Source organism: Acipenser ruthenus, unplaced genomic scaffold (assembly GCF_902713425.1).
Source record: "Acipenser ruthenus unplaced genomic scaffold, fAciRut3.2 maternal haplotype, whole genome shotgun sequence".
Taxonomy (NCBI): Eukaryota; Metazoa; Chordata; class Actinopteri; order Acipenseriformes; family Acipenseridae; genus Acipenser; species Acipenser ruthenus.
This window is the reverse complement of record NW_026708134.1, coordinates 127,839-145,378: the sequence shown is the minus strand read 5'-3', so window position 1 is coordinate 145,378 and position 17,540 is coordinate 127,839. Positions and strand designations below refer to the sequence as shown.

At 42.3% G+C, this 17,540-nt stretch overlaps 1 protein-coding gene across 1 annotated transcript; it reads right to left on the bottom strand.

The window, feature by feature from the left end:
- Nucleotides 1-4,142: 4,142 nt before the first annotated feature.
- LOC131729741 (zinc finger protein 135-like) lies at nt 4,143-17,519 on the bottom strand. Its single transcript, XM_059019961.1, has 5 exons — nt 17,364-17,519; nt 13,984-14,494; nt 12,749-13,698; nt 7,226-7,721; nt 4,143-6,830 (listed from the first exon to the last, which is right to left on the bottom strand). The coding sequence occupies exons 2-5, from the start codon at nt 14,462-14,464 to the stop codon at nt 6,037-6,039; spliced, it is 2,721 nt and encodes a 906-aa protein (XP_058875944.1). The 5' UTR covers nt 14,465-14,494; nt 17,364-17,519; the 3' UTR covers nt 4,143-6,036.
- Nucleotides 17,520-17,540: the final 21 nt, after the last annotated feature.

Genomic DNA, 17,540 nt, shown 5'->3' with positions numbered 1-17,540 from the left:
ATAATAATATAATAATGATAATAATAATAATAGCGATGTTGATTGTGCTCTCTACAGACCCGGGTGCGAGTGTGGAGGCTCAGAGATACGTTCCCTACTCCATCATTGGAGGTGTTCTGGCCATGCTGGTGTTCGGGGTGATCTGTGTGCTCATTGTAACCATCTGGTGCTCTGTCAGGCAAAAAGGTAAGAACCACGTGGGAAAATACAAATATTATACACACACACACACACACACACACACACATATATATATATATATATATATATATATATATATATATATATATATATATATATATATATATATATATATATATCTGTATCTGTCTATATGAAGAAAAGCAATTTGATAAACTGAAAAGTGAGAAATTAGCAACAGATAGATCAGGTAAAAATAGACAGTTATATTCTGGGTTGTATAATTTGTTGGCATGGCATTATATTGTATTGAGACTGTATAATCCGATAGCATGGTATGGTATTGAATGGTGAATGTATGATCCTATGGTATTGTACAGTGAATGTGTGATCCTATGGTATTGTAGAGTGAATGTATGATCCTATGGTATTGTAGAGTGAATGCATGATCCTATGGTATTGTACAGTGAATGTATGATCCTATGGTATTGCACAGTGAATGTGTGATCCTATGGTATTGTAGAGTGAATGCATGATCCTATGGTATTGTAGAGTGAATGTATGATCCTATGGTATTGTAGAGTGAATGTGTGATCCTATGGTATTGTAGAGTGAATGTATGATCCTATGGTATTGAACAGTGAATGTGTGATCCTATGGTATTGTAGAGTGAATGCATGATCCTATGGTATTGTAGAGTGAATGTATGATCCTATGGTATTGAACAGTGAATGTATGATCCTATGGTATTGTAGAGTGAATGCATGATCCTATGGTATTGTAGAGTGAATGTGTGATCCTATGGTATTGTACAGTGAATGTGTGATCCTATGGTATTGTAGAGTGAATGCATGATCCTATGGTATTGTACAGTGAATGTATGATCCTATGGTATTGTACAGTGAATGTATGATCCTATGGTATTGTAGAGTGAATGTGTGATCCTATGGTATTGTAGAGTGAATGTATGATCCTATGGTATTGAACAGTGAATGTGTGATCCTATGGTATTGTACAGTGAATGCATGATCCTATGGTATTGTAGAGTGAATGTATGATCCTATGGTATTGAACAGTGAATGTATGATCCTATGGTATTGTAGAGTGAATGTATGATCCTATGGTATTGAACAGTGAATGTATGATCCTATGGTATTGTACAGTGAATGTGTGATCCTATGGTATTGCACAGTGAATGTATGATCCTATGGTATTGAACAGTGAATGTGTGATCCTATGGTATTGAACAGTGAATGCATGATCCTATGGTATTGTAGAGTGAATGTGTGATCCTATGGTATTGTAGAGTGAATGTGTGATCCTATGGTATTGTAGAGTGAATGTATGATCCTATGGTATTGCACAGTGAATGTGTGATCCTATGGTATTGTAGAGTGAATGTATGATCCTATGGTATTGCACAGTGAATGTGTGATCCTATGGTATTGTAGAGTGAATGTATGATCCTATGGTATTGTAGAGTGAATGTATGATCCTATGGTATTGAACAGTGAATGTATGATCCTATGGTATTGTAGAGTGAATGTATGATCCTATGGTATTGTAGAGTGAATGTGTGATCCTATGGTATTGTAGAGTGAATGTATGATCCTATGGTATTGAACAGTGAATGTATGATCCTATGGTATTGAACAGTGAATGTATGATCCTATGGTATTGAACAGTGAATGTGTGATCCTATGGTATTGTAGAGTGAATGTATGATCCTATGGTATTGTAGAGTGAATGCATGATCCTATGGTATTGAACAGTGAATGCATGATCCTATGGTATTGTAGAGTGAATGTATGATCCTATGGTATTGAACAGTGAATGTGTGATCCTATGGTATTGAACAGTGAATGCATGATCCTATGGTATTGTACAGTGAATGCATGATCCTATGGTATTGTAGAGTGAATGTATGATCCTATGGTATTGAACAGTGAATGTGTGATCCTATGGTATTGAACAGTGAATGCATGATCCTATGGTATTGCACAGTGAATGTGTGATCCTATGGTATTGTAGAGTGAATGTATGATCCTATGGTATTGAACAGTGAATGTATGATCCTATGGTATTGAACAGTGAATGTGTGATCCTATGGTATTGAACAGTGAATGCATGATCCTATGGTATTGTAGAGTGAATGTATGATCCTATGGTATTGAACAGTGAATGTGTGATCCTATGGTATTGTAGAGTGAATGTGTAATCCTATGGTATTGTAGAGTGAATGCATGATCCTATGGTATTGTAGAGTGAATGTATGATCCTATGGTATTGTACAGTGAATGTGTAATCCCACAGAATTTCTCTAAGCTCAGTGTTTTCCCCGCAGGCTCGTATCTGACCCACGAGGCGAGCGGATTGGACGAGCACGGAGAGGTGCAGGAGGCCTTCCTGAACGGGAGCGAGACCCGGGAGGGGAAGAAGGAATATTTACTGTAAAAACCTTAAAAACAAAACAAAACAGAACCACAACTCAGGCAGCAGGGACGAGCCAGCCAGACAGAGACAGGGGGAGGAGAGACGCTTCAGTCGAACCATCCCTTGGAAATCATTCAAACCTAGCGCTAGTACATTCTAAACCCTGTTTGTTTATTTTCTTTTTGTGTGTGTGTAGCGTACGCTGTAGACACTTCTAGTGGAAACGTTAGCCATCTGAATTTACACTGTAGATCCTGACACTTGTACGGGAAACGTTAGCCATTTGAATTTAGTTTCTTTTTTTTGCTTTAGTGTAAGACTGTGTGTTTTATAGTTCCGAAATAAGAGAAATTCAATTTAGTGTTCAATCTGCTATGTGCTGGCACGGATTCATCTATCAATGCTTGTGAGGAGTGTAGAGCTGGTCTTGAAAGGACCATGACACTGTAGCATCACCCAAACAAAAATAAATACATACACAGCTTCATCACATCGCTTTTATTTAAACTGGAGGGAGAGGGAGACGGAGAAAATGAAATCGTTTGGCTTTAATTTTTATTTAAATGTTTTATTTTGTGGAAGGATGGGGAATTTTAATTTTAAAGATTCTTAATTTTCGAAGGAGTAACTCTAATTTGGTTGCGAAAAAATATATATATTTGACTTTTTCTTTAAAAAAAAAAAAAAAAAAAATTAAATAGCACCCTCGAAGGTGACCCGGCGTTGTTGTTGAATCACAACTACTTACATAAAAGCCCCCCCTGCACCCCTGCACCCTCGCCCCTCGCTTCCTGGCCAATCAGGCTGCTCCCCCTCCCTCTTGACAGTGTTATGGCAGGTGTTCCTAATATTTTGTCCGAGCCGTCGCCCCTGCAGCTTTTGTTATGCCATCGCTACCCAGTCGGGGGGGGTCTGATCAGCGCTGCGGGACCCCAGGGGTGCTCCGTCCTTCGCATGAGACGCCAAACAAACGAGCTCCTATTGGAAGTGACTCTGCAGCAGCAGCAGCAGCAGCAGCAGTTGTTGATGAAGCAGAGTTCACCCCCCCCTAGTCTCTGTAAGTCACGACTCATTTAATTCACATTCGTAACTGGAGAGCAGGTCTGGCGACAGCGTTTCCGCAGCGCCAGCCCCCTTCTCAACACAGATCTGTTCTTGCATCGGAGAGAAACACAAACATGTTCCCCTTATAAAAGCGCGATCCTCCCTGTGTTGTAATTTAAAACAGTTTGTATATATATATTAAAAAAAGTCTGGATTACAAAGGGAAAAGATTGTGGTAACATTGATTTGACCGTTAGGGATAGTCTTAACATTGGGAAAAAGATGCATCAGCATACATGTCACTGTCATTCATTATTATTATTATTATTATTATTATAATAATGTTTTTTTTATTGCTATGCTTTTTGTATACTTAATTTGTTGTCTTTTTATACATAATTGTTTTGTTTTTTTTGTTCATGGGGGTGAAAAAAAAGCTAATATATATTACAAACCTTTTTAAAACCTAAATCAACAAATGTAGTAAAAAAATAAAAATAAAATATTAATATATATATACTGTGTACTTTTTGAAAATGTAGCTAACTGAATCGAACCCTTCATGCTTTATCCCTCCCCCCTCCCCCCCTCCCCCCCTCCCCCCCTCCCCCTTACGAAAAAAAAAACCAACTTATTTACATTCGGTATGGTTATTGATGGTAGGATGCACTGTTACCTTTGAATTCTGTCCTTGTGATCGGATTTTTTTTTTATCAGGGTTAGAAACTGCACGACCCGAATATTCTGTTATCGGGAGGGAGATTTCCTCAGAAATCAGTTCCTGACAATCCAGCGAGGGTCTCTGGTGAGGATTGCGGCTGATTCACCATTCAGAGTGAATTCAGAAACAGCTGCTTGGGTTTGTGTGGATCGCTTTGAGTCTTGAAGAAAAGCAGCGATCATCACAAACCCAAGCAGCTGTTTCTTCACTCGTTTCGAAAGGTAGAATCAGCCCCGATCGACAGCAGCCCCTGATTTTCAGTGGAGAGCTCCGTCCTGATTTTTAACGGGATATTCGGTTTGTGCGCCGGTGCTGTGGAAAGACGGGATGAAGACGTGCGAAGCCCACGCTGTGTAAATCTGTCCTCGCGCTTCAGATGGTGCGAAATTAAAATATATATCTGCAGGCTTGTGGTCTGGATATTGTGAGCGTTCAGCAACCGCGCTGCTTCTGTTTGTAAAAAGCAGGCTGGTTTGTTTTTCGTTTTCTTTTGAATCCTTGGTTCTCCAAAAAAAAAAAAAAAAAAATTTGTGACCTACAGGACAGGAAGTGATTGATTCAGTACCAGGATGTGGTAACGCTGAAGTAGCGTTGAAATATCGACCTACACAGCGAGAGTAAAACAAGCAGTAGAAAAATATCTTTAACACAAGACAAGGGAGGCAATGCTAAGTGTGGATAAGGGAATCTACCTATCTATCTATCTAAAGGGATGGAAATAAGACTCCTGTTGCACAGCAGTGTGATCCATTCCAGGTTTTACTACCAGCTTGATCAGCCCCCCCAGTGTGTCTAGCTAACAAGCTCAGGTGTGTCTTACTGTTAAACTCATGCATAACTGAATTGCAATTGATTAATGATACGATATAATTAAAATTACACAGATGTGCCAAGCTTCAATTACAGTTACACTGGAATTGTAATTAATTACAAATTGCACGATTTAAAAGTGCGATCCACCCCCCCCCCCCCCCCAGGTCTGCCCAAAACACAGAAATGTATTTTATTAAAAAAACAAGGTTCAGAAAATCAAGTTTCTTTTCTGTCTTCCCTTCATGCAATGCAGCTGGTTCCCGTAGGACTCGCTCCGTCTCCTGTCGGGGTGTGTTTTTCATAACCTTTATTTTTAATTTGACGTGTTGTTTTCTTTTTAAATGGGTTCATTTTTCGCGCGTCCTGGGGGTTATATTTATTGTTTGTCTCGCCTGTTTCTTCCGTGTGTTTTTAATGATGGCCATTCTTCTTCTTCTTCGCTTTGTTATTTTCTACCCTTTCTTGTAAAACCATTTTGTACAGAAACTGTCAGACCGACGGATGGTGTGTTTACAACTAATAAAGACTTTTAATGTTACAAAAAGGTAGTGTCTGTGTTATTATTTTCAAAACAGTCACTCATTCCCCGCACTGAGTTATCGATTTCTCCTGACTCGTCCATCACATGAGGTGTGGAGTAGTTTCCTTTCTGCATATTCCTGCTCTCAGCCCGAGTTAAACTGACAGCAGAGAAGCCTTTCTCGTGTCCGCGTCTCCGCCCGCTTTCTGACACAATCACAGTGCAAGAGACTTGAAGAGCAGTTTAACCATTTAAAATGCATGCTCTTAAGAGTGATGCACAGAACAGTAATTGCACAGGGATTCATAATGCAAGGTTAACGGTTTTTTTCCTCATGAGTGAAGAGTCCCATTGAACACCGTCTTTAAGGTTTCTCTCCTCTGTGAATTCGCTGGTGTTTTTGAAGGCCTTGTTTATAACAGAAACTCTTCCCACAGTCAGAGCAGCGATACGGTTTCTCTCCCGTGTGAGTTCGCTGGTGTTTTTTCAGGGTTACCGAGTGACGGAAACTCTTCCCACAGTCGGAGCAGCGATACGGTTTCTCTCCTGTGTGAATTCGCTGGTGTGAAACAAGGTGTCCTGACCACCTGAAACTCTTCCCACAGTCAGAGCAGCAATACGGTTTCTCTCCTGTGTGAGTTAGCTGGTGTGCTTTCAAGGATACTGAGTGACTGAAACTCTTCTCACAGTCAGAGCAGCGATACGGTTTCTCTCCTGTGTGAGTTCGCTGGTGTGAAACAAGGTGTCTTGACTGACTGAAACTCTTCCCACAGTTAGAGCAGCGATACGGTTTCTCTCCTGTGTGAGTTCGCTGGTGTAAAACAAGGCTGTTTGACCGACTGAAACTCTTCCCACAGTCAGAGCAGCGATACGGTTTCTCTCCTGTGTGAATTCGCTGGTGTGTTTTCAGGTCTCCTGACTGACTGAAACTCTTCCCACAGTCAGAGCAGCGATACGGTTTCTCTCCTGTATGAATTCGCTGGTGTGTTTTCAGGTGTCCTGACTGACTGAACCTCTTCCCACAGTCAGAGCAGCGATACAGTTTCTCTCCTGTGTCAGTTCGCTGGTGTGTTTTAAAATGCCCTAACTGGGTGAAACCTTTCCCACAGTCAGGATATTCTCCAGCGCCCGCCCTCGCTTTAGCTGCTGGACTGGAACCTGGAAAATATGAACAGTAAAGAAAGTAAGAGGGACTGCTTGTAGGCTTCAGGCATGTGGCTGGGTGGTGGAGTGGATTCAAGCATGTGAATTTCAGCTGTGAGGCTTGCACTGGGTTACACCAGCTTACAAACACAAAGTTAAACTGAAAGCCTTTACTTTATGTGTAAAAGCAGAGTCAGTAAAGACTGATGCTGGTGAAACCGAGCCCTGGGATTAAAATCTGCCTTCAAAGTTCTCCTGTAATGTTTCAGGTCTATTTCCTCCAACACATGTTGCAATTACAAACAAACCGATAGTAACGTAACCTACATGCTCCCTCCCTCCCTCTCAAGCACACTGTGGATATCACGCAATCTAGAATGACAATGTCACAGCTACTGGGAGTCACTCACCTGCTAGACTGCATTCTGAATGGGAGCGCCCGTCTTCCTTTCCACCTCCTTGCATGCTGTTGGGAGAGCCTTCCTCTCCAGCGCCTTGCTCTCTCACGCAGATTCTCTCCAGCACCACGCTACACTCCCGCAGGCGTACAGGCTCCAGCTCAGGGATGTTTGGTTTGAAGTCCTCAGATTCTTCCTTCACTGGTTCCATGTGGTCAAACTCTACTTCAGGGGGCTCCTGTTTAATACGGTCAGTTTCCAGCACCTCTTCTTGTTTCACAGGAAGGGGTTCTTCTGTCTGGGGGATCTCCAATTCATTGTGCTCAGCTTTAATCTCAGAGACCTCTGGCTGGCTGCTGTCACATTGCATCTCACAGAGCTCCTGTTTAATGGGGAGGGAAGCCAGCCCAAAGAACTCCACTGTAAAGGGGACAAGTTCAAGTTCAGGGAACTCCTCTTTAATCTGGACAGACTCCATCTTCACACTGTCCATGGCAGCACACGGGATTCTGTTTAGCAGAATGAAAAGTAAAATGAAAATGAAAAGTATTTATTTATTTAAATACAACTGTAGAAAGAATTAACAATACAGATACAAAACCAATCGAGAGTAACTTGCTGATATGTGTAAGGGTTTTAATTAATTAGCACTCTTAATTATTAATTACTCCAAACCAAGCTCAAGATCCAGAAATACATTTTATCAAAGAGAGTTCAGTCATGCACAATAACAGCACAGCATGGTTATATAGTCTATACATTTTATCAAAGAGAGTTCAGTAATAAGGTACAAAAGTAGGAAAGTGAATTAGCGTCAAAATAATCAGTACATGAAGTTTAGCACTGGATAATCTTCAGGTAATACGGCAGCTTCAGCGTCACATGTCAATTAGCATTCATCAATATCGTGTATATATTTCTAGAACAGCAAGGATCTTAAATCAATACTCAAAACAGCATGAATAAAACATGCAAATGACTGTTTATATATGTGTGTGTGTGTGTGTGTGTGTGTGTGTGTGTGGGGGGGGGTGGTAACAAAACTATCAAAACACAAACTCAGTAAATTATAATTAACAGGATCTTATGAAATTACAATCAATTGTTGGCAAGCTGTTGTTTAATTATATTGATATTAAGATCGCTTCAATTATTTTCACTGTCTGACTGTTACATTATTGCCATCAGTAGAGGGATTTGTGGGCACAGCCTGTTATAGACTCTATCCCTCTCATTACAGTCCCACATGCACTCTGTTAAATCTCTTTGAGTTGAGCTGGGAATGCTCAGTGTCTTGCACTCGACGCAGGGTACGAGTAAAATCTCTGCGGCTCCACCTGTGTCAGAGGGCAGACTCACAGTACAGCTTGACCGGACTCCTGGGCAGTGAGTCAGACCCGGTCCTGCTCAGTTTGTAGTCCAGCTTGCTGGAAATCAGTTTATTACTGTGGTGGCTCGACGCTGGCTCGTTGACCTCTCCTCTGTCTTCGATGGCGATCCGGTTGGTCCAGTTCTCCTGACGTCCTTGTTTAAGTTTCTCACAGTTGTAAGCACGTTCCGGGCTGTCCCTTTTGAATTAGCGAAGAGGTTAAATCCGCTAGGCTGCTGCCCGCTGCTCTCCTCGTCCCCTGGAACAGAAGACCAGCTCCTCCCTCAATTAAAACGATTCTTTTTTTGCAGCAGCCGACCTTGAGAAGCAGGTGCACCCCTTCTCTCTATCTCTTATTTATTCAGAGGTCTGTTTCAGCCTCAGGAATTCGGGACCGCCTAGCTTCCCACAAAATTTATCAGATGTTGCTATGGTGACCAGGGGGGCTCTTTCTCTCCAAGCTGCACTGTTACAAATTCCTCGGCTTTATTTCTCCTGCTAGATCATTACAGCAAAGTTTAACCCTCTAAATACTCCCACGGTCCTACACGGTGCTTCTAGAGGCGATTCTAGAGGGCGACAAAATCTGGCTTTTAATAGCAGGGGATGGCTTTACTATTGAAGGGGCAGAATATCTTCTAACAAGTTTGTAATCCTTCATCTGTTGAAAAGCTTCACACCATTGTTTCCATGCCATATATTATTAATTGTGGATTTCAACCTGTTCCTACATTTGTTTCAGACCCAGGGGACTTTTTTCGACCATAAAGGGGCATTCAAGGGGGTGCATGAGCAAACGGCTCTGTGATCGTTCATGGCTGGTTACTCTATATATATATATATATATATATATATATATATATGTATATATATATATATATATATATATATATATATATATATAATTTGATGTGTCTCTGTTTATCAGTGTACACACTATGGTAGATCGGTAGTTTGCCTGCAGCTCAAAAAAGTAACTAGGCCTCATATATATATTGGCAATAACATTATTAAACATAAAAACATCGTTACCTTATTTCCGATCGCTTTCCCCGCCGCCTTGTAGTTTAATTGTTACATTTTAAATTGAATCGGTCTTGTTGGAGCCGCCATGCCGCGTTCATTCAGCGAATAAAGGGCTCGCCACACCCGTGCGTCGCAAACAGCTAAACTAGAATGAATAAAATCCTAATATTAATAATAATTTAACGTACCTTTTTTGTTCTTATCGTCCACGCCTTACAAACTGGTAAGCAATCTCGTTTAAGTAAACTAAACAGTATTCATCTGGTGCTGTCTGAGAAACGACGCTGTGTGTTTCAGATGGATTTTGTGGGCGGGGCTCCTAAGCCGTGTCTCAGCTCCTCTGGCGCGGGGGGGGGGTCAGAGTTTAATAATATAGTAATTAAACAATAATAATAACACACTTTTAATGTGAATCTGTATTTTTTTTTTCTTTTATATTTTTAGTTTATGTCTGATACTGATGCTTGTTTAGTCTGGAAGACCGCGGTTGAAGCAGAGACCCAATCACGGGTGACGCTGTGTTTAAAATTATTATTATTATTATTATAAGAATCAGAGACAGTTCTGTTCTCGCATCACTGCCAGCTGCAATGCACATTTGTTCTGTTATGTTTGGGTACCTTTCCTTTGTGAAATAACACAGCGAGCCGCCGGGTTCATACAGAATGATACACTCAATGCAAGAGTTTAATACGAATACTTTACAACACTGAGAGAACAGCAAGCAACGCAGAACGGGATTGCAATGCAGATTGCTTGCAAATCCTGCTGGTACAGAGCGGCGCAGCATTCCAGTCTTTCTTCAGCATGGTTTAGGATCCTGCTTTATATTAATCAAATCGTGCAATCAGCACACAGCAGGTTTAATTGCACCGTCTCATTAGGACTCGGATCACGCACATTTCCTCAGAACACAGCTTTTTAACAAGGTCCCGGTCTGAGCGTAATAATCTCACACAGCACTGCGTATGAAACCACAGACTCACCCGTATTCACACATCTCGTTTCAGTTCGTTGAAGGGTAAGCAGAGCCGTCATCTTGTATAAAGTACTCGGTTCCCTTGTTAATATATTGGCCTGGTTTTGGCGCTATCTTATAATTGATAGCAGGAGGAATTCTATGCAGAAACGGCTCAGAGAAAATTGGCAGCAGTGGATAAATCAAACTAAACTCCCCCCCCTCTGTAAAACTCTGAACAGGATAGAAAAATAAAGCTGCCCTTTGTTTATGAATACACACAGTGTGCTGAGTGACGGGGGTGGGAGCAGCAGATATGAATGCAGTACTGGCAGTAAGCCGTGCCGTACACTCCTCAGAAAATGAATGCTTTTTGCTGGTCCCTTCACATAAACTAAATATGTTCAAACCACACACTAATCAGCATTAATGCTGAACAGAAATACCAAATAAACACAGGACTCAAAATCGAGTTTCACTAACAACACAGTAGCATTTCCTCAGGACTGAAAGAAAAAAAAAAAGGTTTTGTGTCAAAGCATCTTTAGCACCGGTATTTATTTATCTATATTAAAAAGTAAATAAATCCTCTGAAAAATATATAGATCCCCCCTCCACCACACCACACACTCAGAGAGAGAGAGAGAGAGAGACACACACACTTACATTCTCACACACTGAGACACCCTCTCACACAGAGACACACACCCTCTCACACAGAGACACACACTACCACCTACATTCTCACACACTCTCACACAATGAGACACACACACACACACTTACAGTCTCACACAATGAGACACACACACACACACTTACAGTCTCACACACTGAGACACACACACACACACTTACAGTCTTACACACTGAGACACACACACTTACATTCTCACACACTTACAGTCTCACACACTGAGACACACACACACACTTACAGTCTTACACACTGAGACACACACACTTACATTCTCACACACTTACAGTCTCACACACTGAGACACACACACACACTTACAGTCTTACACACTGAGACACACACACTTACATTCTCACACACTTAGTCTCACACACTGAGACACACACACACACTTACAGTCTTACACACTGAGACACACACACTTACATTCTCACACACTTACAGTCTCACACACTGAGACACACACACACACTTACAGTCTTACACACTGAGACACACACACTTACATTCTCACACACTTACAGTCTCACACACTGAGACACACACACACACTTACAGTCTTACACACAGAGACACACACACACACTTACAGTCTCACACACTTACTCTCACACACTTACAGTCTCACACACAGAGAGACACACACACACACTTACAGTCTCACACACTTACTCTCACACACACACACTTACTTCCATTACCACACTGCATTTTATATTACTTTGTGCTCTGTAATGAAAGCTTAATCCATTAATAGTCATAGTTAAGCTACATTTTCATTTGGAATTTGTCACCGAGTGTAAAATACTACAAAAGAGCAAGAAAGAGCCAGAGATAAAACCAGTCTGCCTTTCTGTACCCAAGCTCCGTACACGTGCTTGCAACACTGCTATTACTCAGGGCAGTTTACAAGAGCAGCACAAATACAAGCATGGACAATGCACATTGCAAAGCGACACGCCACGCAGTATTCAGCCATCCCTGTCATAATGCAGTCATGGGGACACTATCAGTTTTCATTAGATTAAGAATCGTGATGAATTTACAAGACAAACCCTCCAGGCGGTTGTCCAGTAAGGACGGTGCAGTCTTGTCTCTGGGATGCTACATACCGGGGTCGGGATACTCGTTCCCATCAATGTATTTATTTTCAAGTGAATGAAGTTTAAATGCTAAACCCTGAAGCTCATTCCCCACACTGAGTTATCAATTTCTCCTGACTCGTCCATCAGATGAGGTGCAGAATAGTTTCCTTTCTGCATATTCCCGCTCCCAGGCACTGACTGCATTAACAGCCGGAGTTAAACTGACAGCAGAGAAGCCTTTCTCGTGTCAGCGTCTCCGCCCACTTTCTGACACAACCACAGTGCAAGAGAGTTGAAGAGCAGTTTTACCATTTAAAATGCATGCTCTTAAGAGTGATGCACAGAACAGTAATTGCACAGGGATTCATAATGCAAGGTTAACGGTTTTTTTCCCTCATGAGTGAAAAGTCCGCTGGTGTTTTTGAAGGCCTTGTTTAAAACAGAAACTCTTCCCACAGTCAGTGCAGCGATACGGTTTCTCTCCTGTGCGAGTTCGCTGGTGTTTTCTAAGGGTTACTGAGTGACGGAAACTCTTTCCACAGTCGGCACAGCAATACGGTTTCTCTCCTGTGTGAGTTTGCTGGTGTTGTCTAAGAGTTACCGAGTGACGGAACCTCTTCCCACAGTCGGAGCAGCGATACGGTTTCTCTCCTGTGTGAGTTCGCTGGTGTGAAACAAGGTTGTTTGACTGATTGAAACTCTTCCCACAGTCAGAGCAGCAATACGGTTTCTCTCCTGTGTGAATTCGCTGGTGTGAAACAAGGTGTCCTGACCACCTGAAACTCTTCCCACAGTCAGAGCAGCAATACGGTTTCTCTCCTGTGTGAGTTCGCTGGTGTGCTTTCAGGGATACTGAGTGACTGAAACTCTTCCCACAGTCAGAGCACTGATATGGTTTCTCTCCTGTGTGAGTTCGCTGGTGTGAAACAAGGTGTCCTGACTGACTGAAACTCTTCCCACAGTCAGAGCAGCGATACGGTTTCTCTCCTGTGTGAATTCGCTGGTGTAAAACAAGGTTGCAGGACTGACTGAAACTCTTCCCACAGTCAGAGCAGCGATGCAGTTTCTCTCCTGTGTGAGTTCGCTGGTGTGAAGCAAGGTGTCCTGACTGACTGAAACGCTTCCCACAGTCAGAGCAGCGATACGGTTTCTCTCCTGTGTGAATTCGCTGGTGTAAAACAAGGTTGCAGGACTGACTGAAACTCTTCCCACAGTCAGAGCAGCGATACAGTTTCTTTCCTGTGCGAGTTCTCTGGTGTGTTTTAAAATGCCTTAACTGGATGAAACCTTTCCCACAGTCAGGATATTCTCCATCGACCGCCCTCGCTTTTGCTGCTGGACTGGAACCTGGAAAATATTAACAGTAAAGAAAGTAAGAGGGACTGCTTGTAGGCTTCAGGCATGTGGCTGGGTGGTGGAGTGGACTCAAGCATGCGAATTTCAGCTGTGAGGCTTGCACTGGGTTACACCAGCTTACAAACACAAAGTTAAACTGAAAGCCTTTACTTTATGTGTAAAAGCAGAGTCAGTAAAGACTGATGCTGATGAAACCGAGCCCTGGGATCAAAATCTGCCTTCAAAGTTCTCACGCAATCTAGAATGACAATGTCACAGCTACTGGGAGTCACTCACCTGCTAGACTGCATTCTGAATGGGAGCGCCCGTCTTCCTTTCCACCTCCTTGCGTGCTGTTGGGAGAGCCTTCCTCTCCAGCGCCTTGCTCTCTCACGCAGATTCTCTCCAGCACCACGCTACACTCCCGCAGGCGTACAGGCTCCAGCTCAGGGGTGTTTGGTTTGAAGTCCTCAGATTCTTCCTTCCTTGGTTCCATGTGCTCAAACTCTACTTCAGGGGGCTCCCGTTTAATAAGGACAGTTTCCAGCACCTCTTCTTGTTTCACAGGAAGGGGTTCTTCTGTCTGGGGGATCTCCAATTCATTGTGCTCAGCTTTAACCTCAGAGACCTCTGGCTGGCTGCTGTCACATTGCATCTCACAGAGCTCCTGTTTAATGGGGAGGGAAGCCAGCCCAGAGAACTCCACTCTAATGGGGACAAGTTCAAGTTCAGGGAACTCCTCTTTAATCTGGACAGACTCTATCTCAACACTGTCCATGGCAGCACACGGGATTCTGTTTAGCAGCTGCTGGAAAAGAAAAGCATTTATTTATTTAAATACAGTGCTACTAAAGGCGATTCTAGAGGGCAACAAAATCGGGCCTGAATAGCAGGGGTGTCTTTACTATTATTATTTATTTCTTAGCACACGCCCTGATCCAGGGCGACTTACAGTTGTTGCAAAATATCACATTACAGATAAGAGCAGTTATAAAATTCAATAAAGTCAGTGTTAAGTAATAACAAAATCGATTACGATTAACAACTATTGAAGGGATATAATATGTTTATAATACCAGATGATTTTATCTGACTAACCTGTGTAGAGTCCGGTTTCGGCGAGCTACAGCGTATCCACAAGACAAAATAAAAATAGAAAATAAAGCCGTTACACAGGTCTGTACAGGATCAAAACGAGTCAAGAAAACATTTCTGAAGCACTGGCAGTCTCCAATCTCATTTTTATCTCTCATATAAATAATAAATGTCTTTGCGCGCCTCTTTCTGTCGTCCTCTCTCCTCACGCACGGCGTGCGAGTGAGCTGCCGAAGCCCCGCCTCTCAGCTCGAGCTGCGCGGCTTCTCTGATCCAGGAGGCTCGCGCTGCCGCTCGAGCTCGCCTACAATTCAAATATAACGGCCGCTTTTCAGACCGAACGCGTTTTAAACGATAAAGTCTGACAATAAAACACATTCACAGTGAATATGTGTGCGTTTAAAAACCAAGATACACGACAGCCGACGATGTCTTTATAACATGTTTATGTAGAGATCAGTTTAGTTATTCATTAAGTTTTCAGACTGTATCGAGTTCTTTTTAAAATTAGGTGAAGATCTTTTTACAATACAGCCCTCTTCCGATCTGTTCTAGTTTTAGTTTAATGTCCCCACAAGTTAATAAACTGTGTGGAGGGTGTTCCGATATCTCCGTGCGGTTTTGGGACAGCTGTGAATTCATATTGTTGAGTTTAGAGTCACAACAACACAGCCCACAGCCGCGTTACACACAAAACCAAACCCCGCGAAAACACGAAACCTTTAGACACAACAAAGACATACAATACAGACACAACAAAGACACGTTATCGGACCCCACAGATACAACGAGGCACAAAAATACAAGACGACTGGACAACATTCACAAGCACCGGGGTCACGACTCGATCACGCTCCCCTGCACCCCCACACCTGCGCTCAGGTGAGACAAAACACAACACGCAGCACACATCGCTACAATATATTGATTACCTTACGTCTATATCGACTTCAGGTCGTTTTTTGTCGCATGCCTGCGCTAGTACAAACCGGCTATACCAGCGGAAACGACAATTCATTGCCTTTATTTAGGGACCTGCCTAATTCGCGGATTTCGCGGAAATCGTGAAATTGAGGGGTCACCGCGAAATTCACCTCTTAGGGGCCAATGCATACAAACAAGTACAGAGAGGAAACAAATAAAAGAAAACGTGTTTAAATTAACTACTGCACAACGCAAGCGACGCAAACTACGTGTCTTCCTTCTGTAGATATCCCTTTTTGATTCCTTCGCCGTCCCGTGTGCATTGCACTTAAGCAAAACAACAAACAAACAGAAAATGTCCACAAGTAACATTTACAAAATAAATTCTGCAAAGCAGTTAACGTTCTTGTTTACTATTCAAATGACAAAGTTTTAATCAGCCTATCAGTGCGTCTTTACTGCTTTTATGTGACCTGTACTGTGCAGGAGGGGGCGGGACAAAGTTGGTGCTGCGTTGTTTTGATTTAGGCTGCTTAAATCTAGTTTTCAGCATTGGAGGGAAAATAGTAGAAATGGACGACAAAGAAAAGCAAAGTATATTTCGGCTGATGATCGTTTTAAGCTATTTCACAAAGAAACTACATGCAGACTGAGGTCATTGTTTTCCATATCTTAATGTGTATTTGGAGAAAATACGATCGATCGCTATTTAGCTTCAGAATCACACATTAAACAAAATGCTACTTCAGAGGCTGCTGAACAGAACGTAAAATAAACAGCTTTCAGAAAACAAACTGGAAAGTCAGCGCAGACAAGAAGTATTCCTGTCTGCAAGTTAAATCAGTACTAAAACGATCCAGCACAGCCACCTCGCTTCAACCTGCTGCTTACAGTTGGAATTTTAGACCCGAATAGCCACGTCTTCTTTGTTTTGACTCGGTACTAATAAAATAAATTATTGGATGGGACAAATAACGTGACAACGAACGTGCTGCATACATTGACTTTATTAAAGTATGCCAGATGCCCTTGTGTAACCGAGTTTTTGGGCTGTTTCTAATCGATTTCCACATCTGTATAACTTGGCAAAGCTTTGCCTTAACTTCCAACCAATTCAGTGGATGCAGACGTGCAGTCTCAATGTATGGGCAAGTCAACTGCAGAGGGATGCTGCATACTCGCCTTTAACAAATGACAGCACTCTGTATTAGAAATGAAGCAAGTACCACTATTTGTAGGCTTTATAGTGTTCTGAAATACTGTCTGCTTAGGTTTATTTAATGTTTAAACAGGTCCGCGAAATCCTAATTTTATTCCGCAACATACCCGTGAAAAATACGTAAATTTACCGCGATTTAAGTAGACCCCTAATTATATTTAATAAGGGACGGTGCTGAAAAGCCTCTGGTGTGACTGTAAGTATCGCTATAGCGAGAGCATCAGATACCTGTGCTGGTACAGAAAGCATTGACCGAGCTGAAAACACCGCGGCTCACAGGAATACAGCAGCAGGAAGAGGCTTTTCTGTCTCAGCTCTGAGCTGAAAGGAAATTGCATCGGTCTTGTTGATGCGGGCATGCCGTGTTCATTTCACAAAGTCTGGGTCTGCCACACCCGAGCTTCACAAACAACCAAACTGAAATAAACATGCAACTTACTTGATCGTCAATGCCCTGTGAACTGGTGCAAGCTGATTATTTATTTATTTATTATTTCTGAGGTTTCTTGTCAATGTTGTTCTCTTTGAAAGAAAGACCACGAATCCTTTCTCCGCAGCATGTAAAAATACTCTCTGACATAACGTCCGGGGGCGCGTCCTGTGTTTCGTCACACGC

Coding starts and splice junctions, on each gene's coding strand:
- LOC131729741 (XM_059019961.1), bottom strand. CDS start 14,464: ATGGACAGTGTTGAGATAGAGTCTGTCCAGATTAAAGAGGAGTTCCCT. Junction 13,699..13,983: donor TTCAGAATGCAGTCTAGCAG/GTGAGTGACTCC, acceptor AATATTTTCCAG/GTTCCAGTCCAGCAGCAAAA. Junction 6,831..7,225: donor TTCAGAATGCAGTCTAGCAG/GTGAGTGACTCC, acceptor CATATTTTCCAG/GTTCCAGTCCAGCAGCTAAA.